Source organism: Miniopterus natalensis, chromosome 11, assembly GCF_054644295.1.
Source record: "Miniopterus natalensis isolate mMinNat1 chromosome 11, mMinNat1.hap1, whole genome shotgun sequence".
Taxonomy (NCBI): Eukaryota; Metazoa; Chordata; class Mammalia; order Chiroptera; family Miniopteridae; genus Miniopterus; species Miniopterus natalensis.
The window spans coordinates 15,724,680-15,749,093 of NC_142091.1; the positions used below are offsets into that span (position 1 = coordinate 15,724,680).

Here is a 24,414-nt window from a genome sequence, read left to right on the forward strand (position 1 = left end):
GGACACAGGTTTTTTTCGTATCTTGGCTATTGTAGATAATGCCACAATGAATATGGGGGTGCAGGTATCTTTTTGAGTTAGTGTTTTTGTCTCCTTTGGGCAGATACTCAGAAGTGGAATAGCTGGATGATATAGTAGTTCTATTTTTATTTAATTAATTAATTCATTAATTTTTAATCCTCATCTGAGGATATTTTTTCCATTGGTTTTCAGAGAGAGTGGAAAGGAGAGCGAGCGAGCGAGGGAGAGCGCGAGGGAGGTTGATTGGTTGCCTTCTAGATGTTAGAAAAAACTTACCTGGCTCTTAATAAAGAGGTATCAGCAACTGAAGTGTACAATAACACTTTTTTCTAATTTGCTGAGATCTTTCGGGCTTAGCACATTTTCTGTGAATACGAAACCCATTTCTGTAGGGTAAATAAAGCAGAATACTTGGCCTCACAAGATTTAAATCTTAGGAATAAATTTAATGAAAGATATGCAGTGCGTATACACTGAAAATCATGAAGTATCACTGAGAGAAATGAAAGAAGGCCCAAGTAAATGGATAGAGATGCCATGATCATGGATAGGAAATTAATGTTGTTAAGATTTCAGTTGACTTCAGATTGATCTAATGATTCAGTGTATTTCCAATGAGAATATTAAGGGTCTTTTTTGTAGAAGTTAATAAGCAGATTCTGAAATTTATAAGAAAATGTGAGTAATCAAAATAATCTTGAAACAGAAGGACAATGTTGGAGGATTTATTTTACTTGATTTTTAAGGCTTACTATAAAGCTACATAATCAAAAGGGTATAGACAAATAGACCAGTGGGACACAATATATCTGCACATATAATGTGGTTGGTTTTTGACAAAGATGTCAATGCAGTTCAGTCCGGAAAGGAAATTTTTCAACAGATGGTGCTGGAACAATTGGATATTCATGTGGAAATAAAATGAACCTGGATCTACCTCACACCATTCACAGAAATTCATATGAGGTCATCATAAATTTAAATGTAAAAGCAAAAACTACAAGACATCTAGAAGAAAATACAAGAGGATATTTCTGTAACCTTGAGGTAGGCAACATTTTTTTAGAAAGATACGAAAACACACTGTCAAAGGAAAAAAAGACAAAACTGCATCAAAATTTAAAACTTCACTCATCAAAAGATACCATTGAAACTGAAAAGGCAAGCTACACATGGGGAGAGAATATCCACAGTACAAATATATTAGAAAGGATTGGGCGTAAGATTTAAACAGACAAAAGGATCTATCAATGACTAATAAGCTCATTAAAAGATGTACAGCATCATTAGTCATCAGAGAAGTACAAATTAAAACCAGAATTTCATATCACATGCCACCCTTTTTTTAAATGGCTAAAATTAAAAACTCAGACAATACTAAGTGTTGGTGAGAATATCAAGCAGCCTGGAACTCTTATATGTTGCTGATGAGAGTATAAAATTGTGTATAACCACCTTGGAAAACTGGTAGTGTCTCTCCCTATGACCCACCAATTTTACTCCTAGGTATTTACTCAAAGTAATAAAAATATATGCCTAAAAAAGAAATGTATAATAAAATATATATCTAAATATATATTATATATAATAAATATATATACCTAAATTAGATCTAAAATATATATCTAAAATAGAAATTTTACTCCTAGGTATTTACTCAAAGTAATAAAATATATATCTAAAAAAGATATATGTGTATATATAATAAAAATATATGTCTAAAAATATGTGTATATATAATAAATATATGTGCTAAAAGACATATAATAAAAATATATAAAATATCTATCTAAATATATAATATATAATAAATATTTTTCTAAAATAGATCTAAAATAGATATTTTACTCCTAGATATTTACTCAAAGTAATAAAAATATATATCTAAAAAATATGTGTTTGTATATAATAAAAAGATATATCTAAAAAAGATATATAATAAAAAATATAAAAGATATATATAGTAAAATATATATCTAAAATAGATATAGATGTAGATCTATATGAATGTTCACAGAAGTTTTATTTGTAAAGTCCCAAGCTGAGGATACCAAAATATCCATCAACATGAGATTTGTGATAAATAAATTGTAGTGTGTTCATACACTTAGTGATGAAGGGACAGTGAACTACTGATAGACGCAACATAGATGCATCCCCAAATTATTATGTTGAATGAGCAGAGCCAGACAGAAAATAGTGCTAAGTATTTATGAAATTCAATAAGTGTATACTAAAAGTTGTCAGGACAGCGGTTCCTTCGAGGTGGGGAAAGACTGAGTGGAATGGGGCACAAGGGAATTTTCTTGGGTGATGGAAATGTTCGAGATCTTCATTGAGGTGGTGGTTACATGGTTGTATACAATTTTCAAAACTCATTGAACTGTACCCTTAAGATCTGTGCACTTGACTCTGTAGATTTAACTTTAAAGGGGCCCTATTTCCTTACCAAATGATTTCTTTTTGCCACTCGAAAACTTTCTCTTCCTCCAAAGATTCCCTTTAAGCTTTCTTACAACCCACAATGGCTTATACTTGTCTCTTTATTTTTCAGTCTTTGATTTTTACTTACTGTGTTTATATTACAAAATTTATGAGTCAACCGTGCACTCTTTTTTCTGTTCCATTATCTGTTGTTTTCTGATGTGAATGTACTTGACCCTTACCTAGGTTTCACTTATTAAGAAAATTGTGTTTGAAATTCAAATGATGGTTATGTATTTGTCAGTTTCTGTTAGATTTTTCACTTTTTTTTTTCTTTATTTTGATGCTGTGTTATTAGTTAGGTGTATACAAATATATAGGGCTTTTATATCTTTTTGTTGGATTAACCCTGTTATCATTATGAAATGTCCTTTTTATCGCTAATAATACTTATTGCCCTGAAAGTCTACTTTGTCTGATTGAGCTATGCCACTTTTCTTTTAATTTTGCTTGGTATATGTAAAATATATGTCTTTTGTACATCTTTTTTCCATCATTTTATTTTCAACCCTTCTCTGTCCTTATATTTAAGATCTTTTGTAATCAGTGTATAATTGGATTTTATTTTTTTTCAATCCAGTCTGAAAACTGTTGTTCTTTAATTGGACTTTTTAGCCCTTGTACATTTAACATTATTACTGATACTGGATGTAAATTTACTATTTGTTTCTTCTTTGCCTCATCTGTTCCTTGTTGTTGTTTTTTTCCCTTCTTCTCGGAATTGGTATTAAATATTGTTATTCCATTTTCCCCTTGAATAATTCATTAACTGTATATTCTTTTTTGTTTTTTCAAATTCTAACCTGAGGATATGTTTTTCATTGATTCTAGAGAGAAAAGAAGGGAGAGGGTAGATAGAGAGGGAGAGGGAGAGAGAGAGAGAGAGACATTGATAGGTTGTTCCCATTTGCACCCCGACCAGAGATCGAACTGGAAACCTGGGTATGTGCCCTGACTGGGTATTGAACCTGAGACCCTTTGGTGCACAGGACAACCCTCCAACCAACTGAGCGACACCAAGCAGGGCTGGACATTCTTTTAATATGATTATCCTGAAGATGACCTCTTAAAATACATAACTTCTGTTTCTATGTTTTTTCTGCAGTGCTTAACAATTCAGGGAATCCAGTGGATATTTGCAATACATTCTTCTAGATTTACTCTATTTCCTTAATGTTTTTAAAGGACCTGAAATGTTTTTATGAATGGCATGTTAAATAAACTATTTTGACTGTTGTTTTTAGAATAACGCCCAGAAAATTTGATACTGTTCAAGCATCCAAGGGTCACAAAAGTGGAGTTATCATTGGTGATGTTGGAGACTTAACTTTAAGCAAGAGGGGAATACGGACATCGTTTACATTTAGGAAAGTGAGGCAAACACCTTGTAACTGTGGTAAGTATGTAATTTTGGTTTTATTGTAAAACGGAATAAATCAAGGATGAAAATCTTTTAAAGTCCCAACAGAACCAAGGAGAGCTTTGTTTTAACTTCTCTAATGGCATTTCCCACATTTTGTCTGGTATTACATATGTTTTCTTAGCCTCCCCGATTAGAGTTTATAGTCTCTGAAGGTAGGGACTACATTGTATTCATGTTTATTTTTTACAAACCATACTTGAGCATAGTTGGATGCCAAATAAATATATATTTTTCGAATATATAAGAAAGAGTACAGTTAAGAGTACTACAATGGTAGGATATTAACATATCACAAAAGTAGATTTTGTTGGAAACAGCTTTGTCAAGTTTTTTAATTACTTCTCATTAACCCCAAGGGGAAATTGGAGATACAAATCTGAGATAACTCTAGGGGGACAAGCAGTGGTTTTTGTCAATTTGGAAATCTATGAAGGAATAAAAGAAGTACATACTCAAAAACTTGTCAAGAGGATGCTGTTTTGAGCTGTCTACACAAGTACGTCATGACCTCTATTTCTTAGACTCAATAAATAAACCCCTTTCATTTTATAAGTAATATTTTTAATGACAGTGATGTAAGCTCTTTTTTATAGCCTGGGGTTTTTAATTATGGGAGATATCTAGCATTTGCTTTTGGATCTAGTCATAATCTTAAAAACATTTAAAAGCCCTTATTATATATATCTACAAGGTGTTAGCCTTTTAGAAAACTTGAAATGTCTACTGTGGCCCTTGTTCTCAAGGACCTTGAAATCTAGTTGGACAAACAGGCTGCTTTCTTATGCAAATATGTCTTTGTTATGGGCATTAATTAAATGTAAGGAATCCTATAAGAAGCTCTGATCATAGTATAGTCAGTTCACAGATTTTTTTTTTTTTTTTTAAAGTTCTGGGCCATCTTTTGGATACCTTTGGGAAAAATTTATGAATTTTTAAATGATAAGGGTTGCTACTCCCTTTAGACAGTTTAGGTGTTCATAATCTCCAAGAGAATAAATTTTTACTATGACCAATATAGGATAACTGTAATGTATATTATAGTGTAATTGTAATTCTGATTTAACCAATATAATGTAACCTACCTGTTTCCACAGGTATGTTTTGGAGTCCTCAAGCTTTCTGGGGCTTTTCTATCTTTTTCTTAAATGTCCACTTAAAATGTTTAGTGCTTCACTTCACACATTAGTAGGGACTAGTTACTCCCACGCCCATTCTAGGCTTTCTCAAGGTTTGGCATTTTCTAGTATATTTAGGGAAATTTCAGAAGCCATGAATGCTATAGCCCAGTTCTATTTCTAATTATTTTCCTAGTCTTATCTGTGGTTTCTCTGGGAGCACTACTTTTTCTTTCATACTCTAGAATACTACCCATAAAAAGATGTTGTTGTCATAAACTTTGGCTGGAGACAAAGGAGAATTATAGCATAGCTGGGAACAGGCAGGGGTTTAAAATGAGCGTTAGCCCACTGCAGAGAACAGGGAACAACTTCAAAATGAATTTGTGACATTGTATCCTACATTTCCTCTGTCACACCTTTACTTGGGTTTGCTCATTCTATTAAAGAAGGCAACACAGTGTAGTCATTGAGAATATGGGCTCTGGAGTCTCCATTGCCTGGATTCAAATCCTAGCTCTATGTTTTACAGTCTTTGTCACTTTGGGATTATTATATAACGTCCTGTGCTTCAGCTTCTCATCTGTAAAATGGCGTAATAATACCTATTTTATAGTGTTACTGTGAGAGTTGAGACGATACATATACAACCTGCTTCAAATAGTGTTTATTAAACGCTTGTGATTACCACCAAATGACATTTTGCTTCTAGGTTTTGTTGTTCTAAGAGTCCTAGCACCCCTGGAACTCTTATCTCCTTCTCCTGCCAAGAGTAAAACCCTAAATCTTGTCAATGGTAGCTACCTTTCTTCTGCTCAGGCCTGACCCATCAAGATGCTTTCCTGAATAAGAGGACCCTCAACCCCAAGATGAAATAGGCGTCTTCATCATAAGGCATGCAGAACTGCAGTCATGTTTTGTTGCAGTGGGTTCCCCCTTCTTTTTCCAGTAGATCCATCACACATGTGATTGCACTTGCTAGGTCAGAGCTGTTTTCTGATTCATAAGTCAGAGGCTTCTTACCCCTGGTCACCAAGTTTGAGTTGATTTGCTTTTTCCTTCTAAGAAAGCATGAGACCCTCTGAATCATCTGGATAAAGATGAAAGGTTTATATTGCCTTGTTTTTTCATTAGGTTACCCTTTGGTCTGTGACAGCCAGATGAAGGAGACGACTCCTTCATTCCCAGCCAGCGATAAAGAAGCCTCACGGTTGGAGCAAGAGTATGTGCATCGAGTCTACGAAGAGATCGCTGGGCACTTCAGCAGCACGAGACATTCTCCGTGGCCACACATTGTGGAGTTTTTGAAAGCTTTGCCAAGTGGTTCACTAGTGGCTGATATTGGATGTGGAAATGGAAAGTATCTTGGCATAAATAAGGAGTTATATATGGCAAGTAATTGTTGCTTCTGGCTTTCTTTCTACTTCATCTGTAAGGGCCTGATCAATGCCTTCCTCATGATGTAATGATGTCTTTTTAGGTTGATTATAACCAACAAATTGAAAATTAATGAACACGCGCATTCTTTTTTATTCCCATAGAAATTTTTGGGCATGCCATTGTTTGAATTTATTTTCTCCCTTTAGATTTTGCTTTCAAAGAAGATTATTTTATCAGTAAAATTATTTATATGTATAAAGACTCCTTACCCATTAGAAAGGATTAATAGGAACCATTTTCTGTGCTTAGATCCTCCTAGGCTCCTGGGTATGAGAAAGATAAAGCTGATCTTTTCATCTGTCTTTTGTCAATGAAGAAACAGGCTCACAGAGGTTATATTCTTTCCCTGACGTCATATAGTTAGGGAACATAAGTTGAACCTGTGCCTTCTGACTCCAAACCTAGTGTCCTTTTGCTCATAGTGGAACAAGAAAAAGTTTACTATTTGTTGGAGTCTTATTGTTGAAGAGACTAAGGCTCAAGCAGATTAGAAAATTTGACCAAGGTTACAGTGCTAGACCCAGGATATGAACCTGCTTCTTGCCCGATGCCAAAGTTTCTGTTTTCAGTTGCTGTGATTTCCTTTCCTGTGGACCGCTCTTTTTTGTTTTTTTGTCTGCTGTGCTAGGAAGTAGGAAGCTCTCCCTGCACTAGTGCGTTGTTGAAATACCATGTCAGCACTGCTCTGTGAGCACTGGAGTGTCCCTTTCTCAAGAGCAGGGGAGGAAGGACTAGAGAGGGGACAGGTAAGGGGCATGAGAGCGGTCTGCTTTCATGGGCTGCGGTAGTGCGTCAGAGCGTTTCTGATTTACTTTTACCTCTTCCTGGATATTGTGCATCTACATGAGGAAAGGAAGTTACTACTGCATTTGAGGAAAGGTGTAGTTTGTGCATTCAGATAAAAAATAGCTTTTCATCAAGATCAGACATTAGTATTTGTATGCTGTTACGCTTACAATTAAAATATAGTTTATAAAGAATAAAGTCTAGTGAGTTAAGTTTGTTCTGGTTGAGAAGGAAACGGGTTTTTGATGTGTCATTTAAAATCACGACGAAAGCACAGTTCAGAACAAGGTGACTCCTGGTGTCTAAGGTGCTGTACAACACTGTTTCTAGTAAGTTCTGCTTTTGCACTTCCTTGGTGATAGCCCATGGCCTTATCTAGTTCAGTATCCTTTGTGATCATGACCCTAGATGGAAGTCAACCTCACTGACTTAGTCATGATGATAAGATTTGCCTGTACAGTTGAGAAAAATGACTACTTGATAAAGAGGCACCTGAACCAGAATCTGCAGGCCGCTGATTCAAGAAGGGATGCACTTAGCAGGGTGGGAAAGCACAAGTACGGGCTCTCTGTCCACTCTGTCAGTGGCAGGCACACTCGTTCCTTCCTGTCTGTCATTCCTGGAGCCAGTTGCGTTGTCCCATCTCTAGGAAGGAAGGCTCAGTAAGTGTTGTTTCAGTGAACGAATGGAAATGCTTTGTCTGGCGGTAGTTCTCGTGTTTACTGTACCAGCAGTTGAATTATTTGTGATGAAAGGGAAGCTGCTTTTTTTTTTTTCTTTCACCCTCATCTAAGGATATATTTCCTTGATTTTTAGAGAGAGGAAGGGAGGGAGAGAGAGACAAACATCAGTGTGAGAGAGACATCAGTCAGTTCCCTCCCACACGACCCCGAGTAGGGATTGAACCAGCAACCCAGGTATTTGCTCTGAGCGGGAATCGAACCCACAGCCTGTGGTGTACGGGATGGCGCCCCGCTCAGCCGAGCCGCCCCGCCAGCGCGGAGCCTGCTCTCCTTGCTGCTGAGGCTCCAGCTGGATGGAGCCGTGATACCTGAGGATATTTTGAGCAACCACCTTTGACCATGAAAATATGTGCATTTCGACATTCATGAGGGGATGTGACCCCAGACATTCATTCTGGGTGTTCAGATGTAGCGTAGTCATAGCATCTAAAAAATTACTAATATCACTTTATATATAATTTTTTTAACAGTGCATTTTAAAATAACAGCTTGGGCTCTCATGGAAATAGTTTTATGAACTGCGTTTCTTTTCTGTAAGAAGCACATGTGGTGAATTTGTTCTTATGTGATCTCAACCACGCCTGAGCTTAGTCTTCTTAATTCAGAAGTCTTACATTCTGGCTGGGAACCATTTCTTTCTTTCAGTTACTCTTCATTTCTATCACTAACTGTTGGCTTTATTTCCAGAGGTAAATTTTATGAGCAAAGATTTTATACTTTCAGGAGGCTTATTCCCTTTATGATAGTACCAGTGATAGATGAGATGTGTGTGGCCTGCCTCATTCTCTAAGTGACTGTTCTGTGCATTGATCTCAAAGCACATTCAGTCCAAGTGTTTCTTAGACGGTTACTTAACATGTGGCATGGGCTTTTTTGGTTGCTGTGAGTAGTTACATCATAAAAATGCCAGGAGTCTGTTTATAATGATAAGAATTGGAGATGTGTCTATATATCTGTACATTTCTGGGTTTTTTTGTGTGGTGGTGGTGTTTTTTTAATTGTCGACTACCCCAGTGAAGGAAAGAACAGAAAGGAAGCTAACTGTCCAATACCTGCTGTGTGCTAGTGCTGTGCAGTGTTTTCTCATATACATAGTCCATGAGATTGGTATTGTTGTCTCCATTCTACTGATGGGAAAACTGATGCTCAGGTTTGACATGCCCAAGGTTAAATGGTATCAGGGCAAATATTAGAATCTCATCTCCAACTCCAGGGTCCATACTCCTGGGTGCTGTGCCGAGACAGACTCTAAAGCTGGCTGTGGTGACAGAGAAACGCAGGCTGTAACCTCAGGCATGACAGGAATCATCTGTTTTGATGTCCACTTACTTGGCACATGATAGAAGCCTGTTAATTGTTTGTTGAGTGGTGAGGAACAGACCTGTGAATTCACCTTCAGTTTCTTACATGAAACCGGAATATACACAGTGCTGTGTTCGCAGCCCTGGAGGAAATGTGGCAACCTCAGGGTGGGTGGGCCTTCACTCGGAGCAGGCACCTTCAGGGTTCATGGATTTCTCTTCGCATCAGCCTCGCCTTCCAGGTACTGATAATAACTAACATTTGCATAGCACTTTTATGGTTAGTGAAACATATTATACATCATTTTTATTTGACTCTCATATTAACCCTGAGAAGTAGGTATTTTTATGATGAGGAAAAAGAGGCTCTGAGATATTAAGTAGTTTTCCTATGTTGTTCAGCTAGTTATTGCTGAACCCAGAATTTAAATCTGGGTTTTAGTATGCTTTTGTTACTGTACTTGACTGCTTTTGCCTGTTTCTCTGACTTTATATGCTACCAGGCTGATTTCCTGTAATAGCATATTTTGTTAAGAGTTTAAAAATGTAATTTTTAAGAAGTAAAAATAATATAGCCACAATTCAGAAAATGAATGTGACAAAAAGGAAGAACATGGATTTTTGGAGTGAGAAAGTCTTAATTCCTGCTCCACCACTTAACTGTTTGTTCAATTGGCGGCAAATTACATGTGTTCTTTGAGATGAAGTCTCCTCGTCTGTAATATGGTGGTAGTAATACCTAACTCAGAGTGTGTTATTAGGGTGCTAAGTACATTACTGCAAAGACTCTGCTTTAGTACATAGTGGGCACTCCATAAAAGGCAATAGTAGCCCAGTTAGCTTTTTCCATACTTTGGACTATTTTCTTAGGATACATTTTTACAGGAATAATTATTGGGTCAAAAGTTGTGAACAGTTTTATCTTCCTTAAAAAATGGCTTGCCAAATGGCTTTTTAAATTGGATGAGCCACTTTGTATTGTCACTGACACTTTATGAGAGTGAGTTTTATCACATTTTATCTGTATGGTCTACTTGAGTTTTACATAGTTTTGATACTTTGATAGCAGCAAAATCGAACCTTGTTTCAGTTTGCACCTTTGACTACTTGGTTGAATATTTTTTCATTTTTACCTATACTTTCAGAATTACATGTTTATGTTTTGTTGAAGATTTAAATTATTTAGGAGTATAATTATCCATTTTAAGCCTAAGCACTATGTGTTTTTATGTCATTGATCTTCTAACACACAGAAGTAGAGTCTTTTAATATCTGTGAGTATAAGTAAGCCATTTTCTGTCCTGTTGTTGATATTATAGAGTATTATTAAGGAGAGTTTAAAACACTTGGTACTATCCTTGGTAAAAAAAAAAAAATTAAGGGAATTTAAAGACAGAAAGGGAAGATAAAAAAAATAGTGATGCTTTAACTATAGTGTATGGAAGACTCAGTTGCAATAAGTGGGAGATGAAAGTGTGGAGCCAGGCATGGCCAAGCATTGGTCAGTGGGAAGCTTTATTAGACCAGGTGCTTTATGACTAAAACTGCCCCTGCTCTCCTGTTGGCAGAAAGGAATTAAGAGAAAGGACATTTTCTCTGATTTTGTTTGGCTGCTGTTCCCCTTGTTCTGTTTTATCTGTGGTTTTCAATATAACTTTTCTCCTTTGAGTAACTATGGAGCTCTATCTCTGGGGATTTGTTTTATGGGCAAGTTGGATTTCTTCCTGTTGACTTTTAGCAAAGTATAGCAATCTGTCAGAATTGGGCATACTTGAAACTTCTATCCCGATGAACTGAATTTTATTGTAACAAAAGTTAGCAAGCACCAAAATCTAATATGCATGTTACTTGAGTAGTATTGTGATATTGTGACTGTTGGCTCAGTGGCATGGAAATAATAAAAGTAATAAGCCAGTTATGTACCTTACGCTGGTGAAGGGAGCAGTTAGTTGGGAATCGCACCACTGTTGTTACTAGTGGGCCCTTAGTACTTTTCCGTCTTAAAATATGTCAAAGGGAAACTGCTCTGCTCTACCTCTCTTTTGGTACCTTGTATTATACCTGAGAAACGAATGCAGCTCTGGGATAGAATAGAGAAGCTGTGTAGTGCCAATTAGACATTGAGCATATTCATATTAAGTATGACTTTCATGGCAGTGTGATTTAACTCGGTAAGAAATTGCTTTGACATGAAGATTCATGTTCTTTGTTCTCTGATGGGTTGCGGGAACCTGAATACTGATTCAGAAATTCAAGTGAATAACTATAAGCTTGAGGTGGCTGCTTCTGTTTGATGAAATCTACTTGTATACCTTTTCTCTGTTGTACAGATGGGTTAAGAAGAAACATTTGGGCATAATTATTAATTAGTGATCTAACATTTCTTAAACCCTCCCATTCTTTCCTTAGTTTACATGTACACATTGTGCACATGCATGTGTTCTCTCTCTCTCTCTCTTTCTCTTCCACACACTTACTGCACTGTTTGAGCTGGACAGCAAAACGGTGTCCAACAATAGCAAAACTAGAGGGAAAATGGGCAGTCCCAGCCCCAGACACTTCCCACAGAACCAGACACATACACCAAGCGTGTTAGCCCACCTGCTTGGGAAGGTGAGAGGATGCTGCTGGCTGCCTTCAGTGCTGTCATTCCCCCAGGACGGTTTGGTTATACTAAATTAAATAGCATTTTAGAAATTTTGAATTCAGCACTTTATTCTTGACATATATAGATTAGGTGTTTAGCAGAACAGTAACTTTAAAAAATGAAATAAGTTATTTTATTTTTTATTGTTTTGGAATTTTATTTTCTGATTACACAAATAATACATATTGAAAAGTATAAAGAAGCAGGAAAAAAATCAGCTATTTTTCTGTTATATGGGCCATCAGAGTATAGTTTATTAGTAATGAGAGATACCTTAGATCCTCTCATTTATAGCTCTCCTCAAAAGACTAAATGTCTATGTTTATGGGATATTTTTCATTTTTAAGTGTGTGATATTACAAAGAGATCTAGATTCTGAGTGGTGATCAAGTAGATGCCAGGTAGGACCTCTTTTTTCCACCACTGTCGTTTTTAGTCACGTCATTTTTTTCCATTTACTAGCTTGAGTTCTGTTCGATACCTGTTAAGGTAATAAATGCTGCCCTGTGAATTATACATTCTGACTTTGTACTGGCTGTAAGAACTGATAATATGGTCCTAGGTCATTTCACAGTGAATATGAAATCTGTCTCATATTTTATGGTAAGGAATAAATCCATTGCCCTTGATTGCCTATGACATTGAGAAAAAATGTTATGGCTTTCTCTATTTTAGATTGGCTGTGATCGTAGCCACAACCTTGTGGACATTTGTAGAGAGAGGCAGTTTCCGGCCTTTGTCTGTGATGCGTTGGCAGTGCCGGTCCGCAGTGGGTCCTGTGACGCCTGCATCTCCATTGCTGTTATTCACCATTTTGCGACAGCAGTAAGTACTGTCTTTCTCTCTCCAAGAACCTGTAACTAGAGTGGCAGGAAATGTGCATGGATTTTACTGGTTTGGACCTGTATTAGCTTTTCTTTCCATTTTCTTGTCATATTTTGCACCGTTTGTTCAGAGAGCATGTGGATGGAGATGAGTTATATGAGAGTTGTGCTTAGTTAAACAGAAGCCTGTTGGGGCTTTATGTTTTTATAGATGCACGTTTCTGCCTTTTTCCTACCTCGAGTCTTACTCATCTTTAAATTTTTAATCATCTTTAAATTTTTTCCCACCATATAATTATTTTTAATGCCTGGAGTTCATAATATGAGAGCCAAAGCTTTCTCCGAGACTCACGTTTAAATTCTCAATTGGCTCATGAGGCCAGTAGGGGTGCTTCTTCTTGTCTAGTTTGGTGTCTGGGAAGACTTCATTCAAACCTTCAGTGGTCAGCTGATCAAATGGAATTATGCTCTTCATCATCTCCAGCTCTTTCTTGTATTGCTCAGTCCTGGTCTTCGAGAGAGACAAAAACTCTACACAGCTTTTCCCTCTTCTTTGTCTTCAGTGTCCACCAGGACACTGTTTATCCTCTGGCACAGGGACCTTCAGGGCATTAAACTTCTCAAAGTCGTCTACCAAGCCGGCCTTTGCTATGTAGGCCCTGTAGTAAGCGAAAGCAGGTGGACTCAGGTAGAGTAGCCAGCCTGGAGGTGAGAGTCTCATTCCAGGAGATCAGGGAGTTGGCAGTGCCCTTCGGTTTCTGGTTATGGTCTCCCCAAAAGCTACCCAGTCAGTGTCCTTTAGAGCAGGTTTTCGCCCAGCCGTCTCGAGATCCTTCAGACCCCGGTGGCCCGCGGTCCACAGCAGCTGTAAGACTTCAGGAGAACACCAGGCCTGTGCCCCTGGAGCGCACTCGCCTCAGCCTCAGCCTCAGCCGCAGCCTCCTCTCTCTATCTCTTCCTGTCTCGCTTTCTCAGCTCTCACTCCCGTCCCTGACACTGGAATCTCACCTCCTTCCAATTCTCTTTTTTCTCTTTTCTTCTTCTTTTTGCACAAGTCAGGTACTTAGCTGGTAGTAGTGTGTCACTGATGCCTTTAATTAGTCACATATGTTCCTAATTATAAAATAAATGAGTTTTGTATTTTTTATAGGAAAAAAATCTTTTTTCTTGGGTGTGTGATTTCTCCCTGATCCGAGCAGTTACTTTATAGATCACCCTGTGCTGGAGTCGCCAGCAGTTTTATGACCTTGTGACCCTAAAGGATTTCAAAACAAAACAAAATGGAAAACCTCTGTGCCTCTATTTTATTAACAGAAATAAAATTTCCTTTTCCTTCTTCAACACTCTTTTTTAACCCCTCAACCACAGAACAAGATTCCCCTTACCTTTTTTTCCCTTTTTTGTTTTCTATAAGATATTTTGCTGGATTTTTTTTCTGGGCTATTTATCTTAATTAAGAATAGTCTACAGTCAGTTATATTGTTCTGTTTTCTCTCTGTCTCCGCCTGGTTGATAAATGGCAACATGTTTTTTGCTAGGAGCGCAGAGTGGCAGCTCTTCAAGAACTTGTCCGGCTCCTGAGACCTGGTGGGAAGGCACTTATTTATGTTTGGGCGATGGAACAAGAGTATAAGAAGAAGAAGTCCAAGTATCTCAGAGAAAACAGAAGTGGCCAAGGAAAGAAAGAGAGCAACAGTGATCCATCAGAGCAGGAGCTCTTTGTGGAGCGAGTGCCTGACACAGGCCATCAAGACTCAGCATGTTCTGTGCCCTCCGTTAATGACTGTCAGAAGGAAAGATGTAATTCAAGCAAAGTTGCTAATTCCAAGCTGCCTATTCACACTAACAGGACTTCTTTTCATTCTCAAGACTTACTGGTTCCCTGGCACCTTAAGGGAAGCTCTAGTAAAGAAAAACCTACTGAGCCACTTGGTCCATTAGGAACCCATGACTCAAGTCCTGTGATTCATCGTTACTACCACGTGTTCTGTGAGGGAGAATTGGAAGCTGCCTGCCAGACTTTGAGTAATGTCAACATTCTGCAAAGCTACTATGATCAGGGGAACTGGTGTGTGATTCTTCAAAAGGTCTGATTATCTCTGAACATACCATATACAGGAAAGAAATGCTCAGCTTTTTTTTTTAAAGCGGACTAAATTAACTGTTTTTTTAGTTAAAGAGAAAACTTGTGGTAGAGTACCAAAGGAGTGCACCTGAGAGAAATTTGGAGTAGAGATTAGTTGGGAAACATTTAGTCTAACTACTATTGCTGACCTTGTTTTATCCATAAATGTAGGCTTCTATAGGGAGGAACAGGGGCGGTTTTTTAAAGTGATTGAAGTAGTTTGTGATGTAGTTAGGATCCTGGGGTAAGTGTACAGCATTTTGAAGATAAAATTTTGTTATAAAATGTTACTAAATGAATTGAATTATGTAGAATCATAGTGAAGAAATTGTACAACACTTTAATAAAGAAAATTCCTATTTAGTAGAAAATTACCTGAAATTTTATCTGTGATTTTTAGCTTCATAAAATCATAGACGATAACCACTCTTTCATCACACCTGACTACCATAGGGCTTGACACGTAGTAGGTGCTCTGTAAAATTTTAATCAGATAATACCCATATATTAGTAGGAGCTTCATCCAGCAAGTATTTACTGAACCCCTACTGTGTACCAGTTGCTGTTCTAAGTACTGGGAAGCGAGCATTAGACAAACAACGAAGAACAAAGTCCTTGTCTTTATGGAGTTAAATTCTAGAAGGGAAGACAGACAACAAGCACATAAATACATGCAACGTGCCAGACAGTGAAGAATGCCATGGGAAAACGACAGAACTGGACCAGGGGTTCACCTGGCAACAAAAGATTACTTTTCAAGGGTGGATGTAACTACTAATCCTGCCTTTATTACCAGAGTTAATTGGTGTACCTAGTGCATTGACCTAGGTGCTGAAGGCAACCCAGATATGCTCTTTTAACTCCTTTATTTAAAGGGAATTGTCAGTCGGACCTACTTGTGGCCTTACAGCCAAAGCTGTGGTGTCCTTATTGGGTATTTCTAGTTTGTTCCAGTCCAGGTGCAATTAGGGGTTATTTTTAACCTACAAATATTTCATAGTTACCAAGTTAACTTACCACTTAGGTCAAGTTTCCAGGAGGAACAAAGGTAGAAAGTTAACCAAAGGTCAAATGATCGTGCAGAAGGGAAAGTCACTTTTGTTTTTTTTAATACTGTACTCTCAGTTTGCATTGCTTTTATAGTAGTACTACTTGAGATTACTTAAAGAAAAATTGCCATCTGTGAATTATGACTGCCTAGACAATTATACATCCTGTTACTAAATGTTAGTGATGCTTAGTAGACAAATCCACAGTTACAGTTGGAGATTTCAATAATTCATAGAACAAATACATAGAAAATCAGCAAGGATAATAGTAGCCTTAAACAACACAATTCACTAACTTAACCGTATTGACATTTCTAGAACATTCTAGCCAACAACAGCAGAATACACATTCTTATGAAGTACACAAGAAGCATTTACTGAGAAAGGCCATCTTCTGAGTCATAAAACAAGACTCAATACAGTTAAAAGAACTAAAGTCATGCAAAATATGCTCTCTGGCCACAATGAAAATAAATGAGAAATTAATAGCAAAAAGATCTCTGAAAAAACTCTCAATAATTTTGAATATAAATAACCCATTGATTCAGGAAGAATTCAGAAGGGGAAAAAGAAAGCATTTTGAACTGAATGAAAAGGAAAGCACAACGTATTCGAATTTCTGCAAAAAGAAATTAACATAGCAGGCCTGCCACCACTATCCTTAGAAAGACCTGTTTGCAAGGCCAGCTTTTCGCTGGAATCTGGGAACTTGGATTTCAGGGGCAGAGCAGAATGGGAGGAACCCTCCCACCCTAACTAATAGGAGTGGCTCACTGTGGAATTGGGGTGTATTCCAGGCAAAGGGTGCCTACATGGCTGGCCCCCAGTAAAAACCATGGGTGTTGTCTCTAACCAGTTTCCCTGTTTGGCAACATCTCACACTTTTTGTTAGGACTTCTTGTTCCAGGAGTTAGGTATGTCCTCTGTAACTCCACTGGGAGAGGACTCTTGGAAGCTTGTGCCTCGTTTCCTGTGGACCTCACCCCACATACCCCTCTGCTGATTGTGGTACCTTCTGCTATAATAAATCATAGCACTGAGTACGACTAGATGCTGAGTCCTGTGACTTCTCCTAGTGTCCATGAGCCTCCAGGTGGGCCTGGGGACTCCCAACACACTGCTAACGTGCTACTTAGGGAGAAATTTATAGCACTAAATGCCTGTGGTAGGAAAGAAGAAAGATCTCAAATCCAAGGGCCTCAGATTTCTTCTTAAAAAACTAGATCAAGAAGAGCAAATGAAATATGAAGCAGGCAGAAGAAAGGCAACAAGAAAGATCAGAGCAGAAATCAATGAAACAGAAAACAGAAAAATAGAGAAAATCAATGAAAACAAAAGCATGTTTTGGAGAAGACTTAATAAAATTGATAAACCTCTAGCCAGATTGAGTTGACCAGGGACTTAATTCTATGATTTTTATAATTCGAGATACAGTCAATAAAACATAATTAAAATAGATTCTCATGTACTCTTTATTATTTAAGTTAACAAAATTTTTTTCATAAATATTTGCAGTAGGATTACTTCAAATGGCAACCCAATTTAATTACACAATTTTCTGTAGTAAATGTATTGAGGAAAATAGAGCACTGCTGATTATTAAAGAATTATGATCTCAGCCAGTTCCTAAACATAAGTGTGAATACTGGGCCTGAGAATTGAGATCCTAGGTAAAGCCATGTTGACTGACTATAAAGATAAAATTTCTTAATACATATTACTTATTATTTTTGCTAATTGGAATAATTTTCTAATCTTTGACATTTTAAAAAGAAAATTAAGAGAAATTCTTTCTTTGCATAATTCCCTTCATTGCTTTTCTGCTTTGGAATAGCAATCTCTGCTGTCGGTCAAGAATTTACTATGCAGTGAGTTCATTGACAAGTCAACTCACTGAATGTTTTCCACTCATGTGAGTGGGCAGAGAATGTACGGCTTCTGCCTACATACCCATTTTCAGCTGCTCCTCGGTGCCTGGCTGCATCTGTGCCCTGTGCCTTCCCTTGAAGCTAAAGAGGAAACCAAGGTAAAATCTTTCTGCCTTCTCGTAGAGCCTTCCTTGATAGAAGTCTTGATTTTGCCATAATGGAAGAGAGAATGTGAAGTATGACTTCCAATTAACTTTTGTCAGTTATGACTGTAGTTTTGAAGAATTATTTAGTTAATGAAAGACCTTAAGTTTTAATAGAGGGTATTAAAAGGCCATGGTGCAGTGAGCCCGTCATTCTTCAAGCCTCCCTTTACTATCTGTCTGAGCAGCTTTTGAATGAAAATGTCTGGCCTGAAGGTAAGGATTATTAAGTTAGAAATAGCTCCCCACAGGTAACTTCAGAACCTTACTTGTAGTGTGGAAAACGAATCTGTTCAAATCAGCACTGGATAAGAGGAGACAAAACTAAAAGAAGTAATGGAGCTATGATGACCTGAAAATTTTTATTTGCTGTAAGAATTATAGCCAAATCTTTGAAAATTAGTTGTGTTTAGCAGAGTATCGTAGCAACTATGTGCCTGCTTCATTTTTTACCACCTGCCTTGCTAAATGTTCTTACCTGGTGTACTTCTGACCTGAGGCAAATTAGTCCAAAGGTTCTAGAAAGAATAAAGCCTTTCCAAGTCAGACATGGATTTAAAACTGAACTTAACCAATTAACCAGCTAAGGAACCTTGGGAGAAATAAATATCTGTAAGGAGAGGATAATAATACCTACCATGCAAGTCGTTGGGTGGATTATGTGAGATAGCATGTAAGATATCAAGCACAGCGCTTATCACATAATAGATGGCCAATGAATGCCAGCTTGTTCCTCCCTTATTCCCTGCCCTGGGAGCATCCCTGAGAGCGATCTGTTCTTTACCTTTTCGTGTGTGTGTGTGTGTGTGTGTGTGTGTGTGTGTGTGTGTGTGTGGTGTCAACTTGATAGGCATTGATGAATTTATTTAATGTATATTTATTGATTGCCTACTATGTGTCAGGCACTATTTTAAATAACAGATACATCAGTGAATACAAAAAGATCCTACCCCCGTGGAGCTTACACTTACAGTGGAGGGAGTGATATGTTGGAATGTGACAGGGTAGACAATAAGCCATAGATAAGTAAAACGTATGTTGTAAAATGGTACATTTTCTTTTTTCTCTACAGAGAAGAGGTAGAGCAGGAAAAGAAGGCTGGAATGGCAGGCAGGTGCCAATTTTTAAAAGCATGGATAGGGTGGGTGGTTCTCCGTGAGAATGACATTTGAGTGAAGATTTGAAGAAGGCGGAGGAGCTAACTTTGTACTTATCTGGGAAAGAACATTCCAGACAGAAGGAGAGGCCAATGCAAAGGCCTAAGGTGAAAGGCCTAAGAAAGCCAGTGTGGGTGCCACACAGTGAGTGGGAGTAGTTGGAGATAAGGTCAGTTATTTGGGAGGTGAGACAGACCACAGAGATAGGCCAAAAGACTCATCTTTGGGTTTTGCTCTCAGTTCGAGAGCTATATGAATGGTTTTGAGTGGAAAAGTGACATCATCCCAGTTCCATTTTAAAGGGATAGTCTGGCTGCCATTTGGAGATCAGACAAGAGGATGACCTGCACAATCCAGATGACAGATGATTGGCTTGCAACAGTGTGGCGGTGGCTGAGGTGGTGAGGAATGGCATGCTTTTGGATATGTAATTTGAGGGTAGAACCTTCAGGATTTCTTGTGAGTTGGGCTTGGAGTGTAGGTAAGTAGAAACCAATGTGTCCCCACTCCTGAGTGTGGAACTTCTCTGCGTTTCTTAGGATCTGTCCTGTGGGGCTGCTCCCTTTTAGTTCAAATGCAGTTTTGTTTTGCCTTTTTCTTCCTCTCCTTGCTTTTAGGCACAAGTCTACCATGGTGCTGCCCTGAGCAGATATTCCTGGCAATACATCTGCAAATAAACCCAGCAAGTGCTGTACTTTGAGCTCAGATAGTTCACACACTGCTGAGCAGCTAGATGTTCAGTCAGTGTGTGAAAATAGAAATAAACAGAATGTTGATTGTGTATCATAAATTCCTTTAGGGATCATTAGACCAAGACAAACACATACCCAGGGATTCCAAATCGCTGTAAGCTATGGACGGGCAGGCGGTCGATGGCACTTCATCTTTAATAAATCACTAAAGAGAAAATCTTTCCCCAAGAAGGGCCAGGCATGCATGAGCGTAACCTTCCAATGCCCGTTGCAGAAGCAAGGAGGGAATAACTGGTGATGAAAAGAGGGGGTTAAGAGCTTTATTATTGCCTTACCTTTTGTTGTGGCTCTATTTATAGGTCCCCTAAAACCTGAAAAAAAGTGTGAAAGAAAAAGAAAAAGCATATTGAATTAGAGTGCAGTCTCGTTGTCTTCACTCTTGTGAAAGCAATTGGAGTTTGTTACTGATTAATAAGAAATAGCAAATAGGCATCAAACCCAATTCTAAAGAATGTCCACGCTGACTTTTAGTTTAGTTTCCATGAGGAAAATGGGGCATTTAAGGAAATAAAAGCTTTTAAAAGCTGTTTTAAAGGATCGACATGAAGAGTGAAGGGAGCTCTGTAGAGTTAAGGAAGGAGTTCTTAACCTGCGGTCTGTGAATAAGTGTCAGAGGGTTTGCAAATGACCCACAATCGTACATAAAACCTGTGGGCAGGTGCACGTGTACATCTTCCACGGAAGAGGGTTCATATTTTTGTCAGCTTTCCAAAAAAGTTAAAACTCGTGAGCTATAGACTCCAGGCCCCAAAGTCTAAGCACCAGATATACTGTTACTCTAGGACGTAAAAGTGCCCCCGGGTTTGTGCAGTGTGCAAAGCTTCCAAACGGGTGTGTGTGTGTGTGTGTGTGTGTGTGTGTGTGTGTGTGTAAGGGGTAGTATATCTGTCTGCTTGTTACATGAATTAGTCCTTGATCCAGCCTTTTGGATACATATTTGGATCCTATATGGAGAAAAGACAGTGAAAAACTAAGAGTATGTGATATACTCTTCAATGTGTGATTAACCTTGGGACAGGGATGGGAAAGGTAAGATGGGTGTTAAATAGGGTACCAGGGTTTTTGACAGAAAATTTATTTTTTCTCTTGGACAATAAATAAAAGAAGCCAGACTAATAAGTCTCCTTGCTAAATAAAGCAATTAAACCTATAGTAATGAAACCTTCACACTTTCAGGCAGACTAGTAGAAACATTAAGCCAATTAAAAACCCCATTTCACTTATGTGTGGAATCTAGAGAACAAACAAAACAGAAATAGACTCAGATACAAAAACCAGACAGATGGTTGCCAGAGGAGAGGAAGGTAGGGAGACTGGGTGAAAAAGCGGAAGGGATTGAAAAGTACACATTGGTAGTTACCAAACAGTCACTGGGATGCAAAGAACAGCATAGGGAATATAGTCAATAATACTGTAATAACTGCATGGTGCCAGGTGGGTACTGGAAATATCAGGGGGAACACTTTGTAAAGTATATGATTATCTAATCACTATGCTATCCACCTGAAGCTAATATAAAATAATTGAATGTAAACTGTAATTGAAAAAAATTTTTTTAAATGTAAACAGAAATATAAAATGTTGATGTAAGTAAAAAAACACACCCCATTTCACAGATTATCACTGGTTACTGGACTGTATAGTCAGAAGACTGGTGGTATAGGATTATCTCCGGTCTGTTGTAGTATCGCTGTGGCCAGGAGAGTGGGGTACTGGTTGGGTCAGGCCTGGGCCTTGTGCAATACTCTACACCTAACACCATGGCCAGAGGAATGGGAAACCTTGTTGGGTTTAAAACAGTCAGAGCTCTCTTGTGCATCTTTGGGTAGCGTTGGTACTATACAAACTATGGGACTGAGAATGGGGGAAAGGATTCCTAAAGGAAATTTAGCCTATACTAACCAGAATGGCAATGGATACTGGGCCGCAAACAACAAGGATTTTACTGTTGCTCTAGATCCCCTCTAGAAAAGGTACAAATGCACCTGCATCAGATTTGCAGAATTGGCACCACGAGGCGTCTGCTGGGACAGGAATGATGTAGCAGCATGTTCTAGCCAGGAACACTATACCCATGGGATTAATAACAGTATAGACAGAACATCAGGGACTATCTTGATTCTAAGTAGCTGCCAGAGAGAGACTTCAGGGCTGCTCAGCTCAGTGGTGACATTGGGAATAGGGTTGGCAGTCGGGTTCCTCCAAGATCTCAAATTTGTGAGGAGACTGGAGGATCCTTGAAGAGCTCTGGAGCTCCTCTTCTCTGAAATTACGTTGGGAACTGCTGCCAGCAAACTGGGATCCCAAATGCAGTGGGGATAATTAGATCTTTGGGTGGCAGGGGCTCAGTGGCTGCACTTAACCATCACAGGCAGGGTGGGTGTGGTTGCTGTGAAGACTGGAGGGTCAAAGCAGCAGTCAGAACAGTCTGGCTCCCGGAGCGCAATGATGCTGGCTGGTGGAGTGTGGTGTCCCTAGAAGACAATTAGATGAGAATCTACTAAGTTTATATTTGACTTGTATAAGCAGAAAAGTTATAGTTCAAGTATAACTTGATTCACCAAAAACAGAGTCATGGCCCCTCCATCAATTCCAAGACATGAGCCAGTTTATAGATGCGGAACTCCTTGAATGAAGGGGAGGCTGGGTCCTCTTGAGGAAGGACCCTGGTGCTCTGCTAAGAACATGCAGCGTGAATCTTTCTCCTGGCCTTCCTGAAAGGGACATACAGCCTTTAGCCAGGTGACTGTGTATTGGGGAAAAGGAAGTGATTAGACCTTTTGAGGATTACTGGACTCTGGCTGTGAACTGACACTAACTCCAGGAAACACGAGACATCACTGTGGTCCACCAGGCAGAGCAGGGCTTATGGTGGTAAGGTGGTCAATGGAGTTTTAGCTCAGGTCCGTCTCACAGTGGCCCATTGGGTCCCCAAACCTATCTCGTGGTTATGGGTATTTTCCAGTTCCAGAATGAGTAATGGAATAGACTCAGCAACTGCCAGAATCCCTGCCTTGGTTCCCTGTTAAAGGCTATTGTAAGGAATGCCAAGTAGGAACCACTAGACCTGCCTCCCTGAGGAAAACGGTAAACCAAAGCAATGCCACATTCCTGAAGGGATTGCAGGACTTGGAAGATGCAAGGGTGGTGATTCTTGCCACATATCCATAAATTCACCTTTTTGGCTGGTGTAAAAAATGTGGATCTTGGAGAATGGCTGTGGATTATTGTAAACTTAATCAAATGGTGACTGCAGTTGCAGCTGCTGTTTTATTATTTTCTTTAATTAAAAAAAATTTTTTTAACCACCAAAATGGTTTTATTTTGTCATTGAAAAAATGCACAGTGCTATGATTGTGCCATTACACTGTTTGGGTTCCTTAAATATCACTTAACTCTGCATTAAAAACACATGTTTACGTTTAAGAAATGTAACATATTAAAGAAGTCCTCTGTATACACAATTCCTTCTCAATATATTTCCCTGGTTTGTTTCATTCATAAATAACTTTACCTACAAAGTCATAAATAAAACCATTAACTCTTATGGCCTAAAAGTATATACAAATTTTGGAGCTTGAGGAAAATGTCCTATGATTTTACAAATAACAACATGCAGTATTTGTTCTCAGATAAGTGACTTATCTTCACAAATTCTTACTATCTCCCAAACAATTCTCCCAATAATAGACCTTCCAGTGCACTTGGTAAAGGTATTGCATTAAAAAAGTCAAAATGGTCAAGACTAGATTTTTAAAGCAGTACAGAAGGTTGCTATTTAAATATTTCTAAACCATCCTAAAATCACTTCAGTTTGCCTGAAGAACAAAAAAATGCTGCTATCGAGTAAATGCCTGTACTATCATTTAAATGGGAGCTAAAATAAAACCAGATTAAATTTGTATTAATCTTGGGGAAACTATTTCATTGAGATTTTGTTAGAGAAACAGAATCAATACTACCTTAAATTTTCTTATATTTATTTTGAACCAAACTTTTATTAGTTAAACCTTTCAGTGTAAAAATAATGGCACACAAAAATAATCTTAGACATTATGGAATATTTGATTATTTGGTTCTTCGATGACTGGAGATCTTTATTCCTTCAGAAAATAGTAACAAAGTTGTTGAATGACATCTCCTGTTTACTGCTTGGATAACCACTAGTTAGCTACTGGGTTATTAGGTAACCGCTCAAGATATATTAGATAAGCACTCAAATTATTTTTACGTAATAAAAATGAGAAGAATTTTGCATGTTGAAAACATATTAGGCATTATTTTTAGGCTGTCAATTTACAGGATGAATCTTATAAAGAAAAACATTCTTTAACATGCTGAAATTTAAATGATTCAAATGACAACGAATACTAAGTGCTGTTATTACTTTTAAAACCTGAGTTTGTAAAAGTTTAATTTTTCAATCAACTCAAAATGTATCTGCTTCACACTATTAACTGCCAAAGTTTATGTTTA

At 38.1% G+C, this 24,414-nt stretch overlaps 1 protein-coding gene and 1 pseudogene across 1 annotated transcript in view; one reads left to right on the forward strand and one right to left on the reverse strand.

The window, feature by feature from the left end:
* Positions 1-15,283, forward strand: part of ALKBH8 (alkB homolog 8, tRNA methyltransferase) — a 49,484-nt gene extending 34,201 nt beyond the window's left edge. The window contains exons 8-11 of the mRNA XM_016207456.2: positions 3,750-3,901; positions 6,178-6,434; positions 12,636-12,785; positions 14,323-15,283. Of these exons, the coding sequence (XP_016062942.2) occupies positions 3,750-3,901; positions 6,178-6,434; positions 12,636-12,785; positions 14,323-14,877 (1,114 nt within the window). The 3' untranslated portion in view covers positions 14,878-15,283. The remainder of the gene's footprint in view (positions 1-3,749; positions 3,902-6,177; positions 6,435-12,635; positions 12,786-14,322) is intronic.
* LOC107532910 (ATP synthase peripheral stalk subunit d, mitochondrial pseudogene) lies at positions 13,086-14,310 on the reverse strand (annotated as a pseudogene).
* Positions 15,284-24,414: the final 9,131 nt, after the last annotated feature.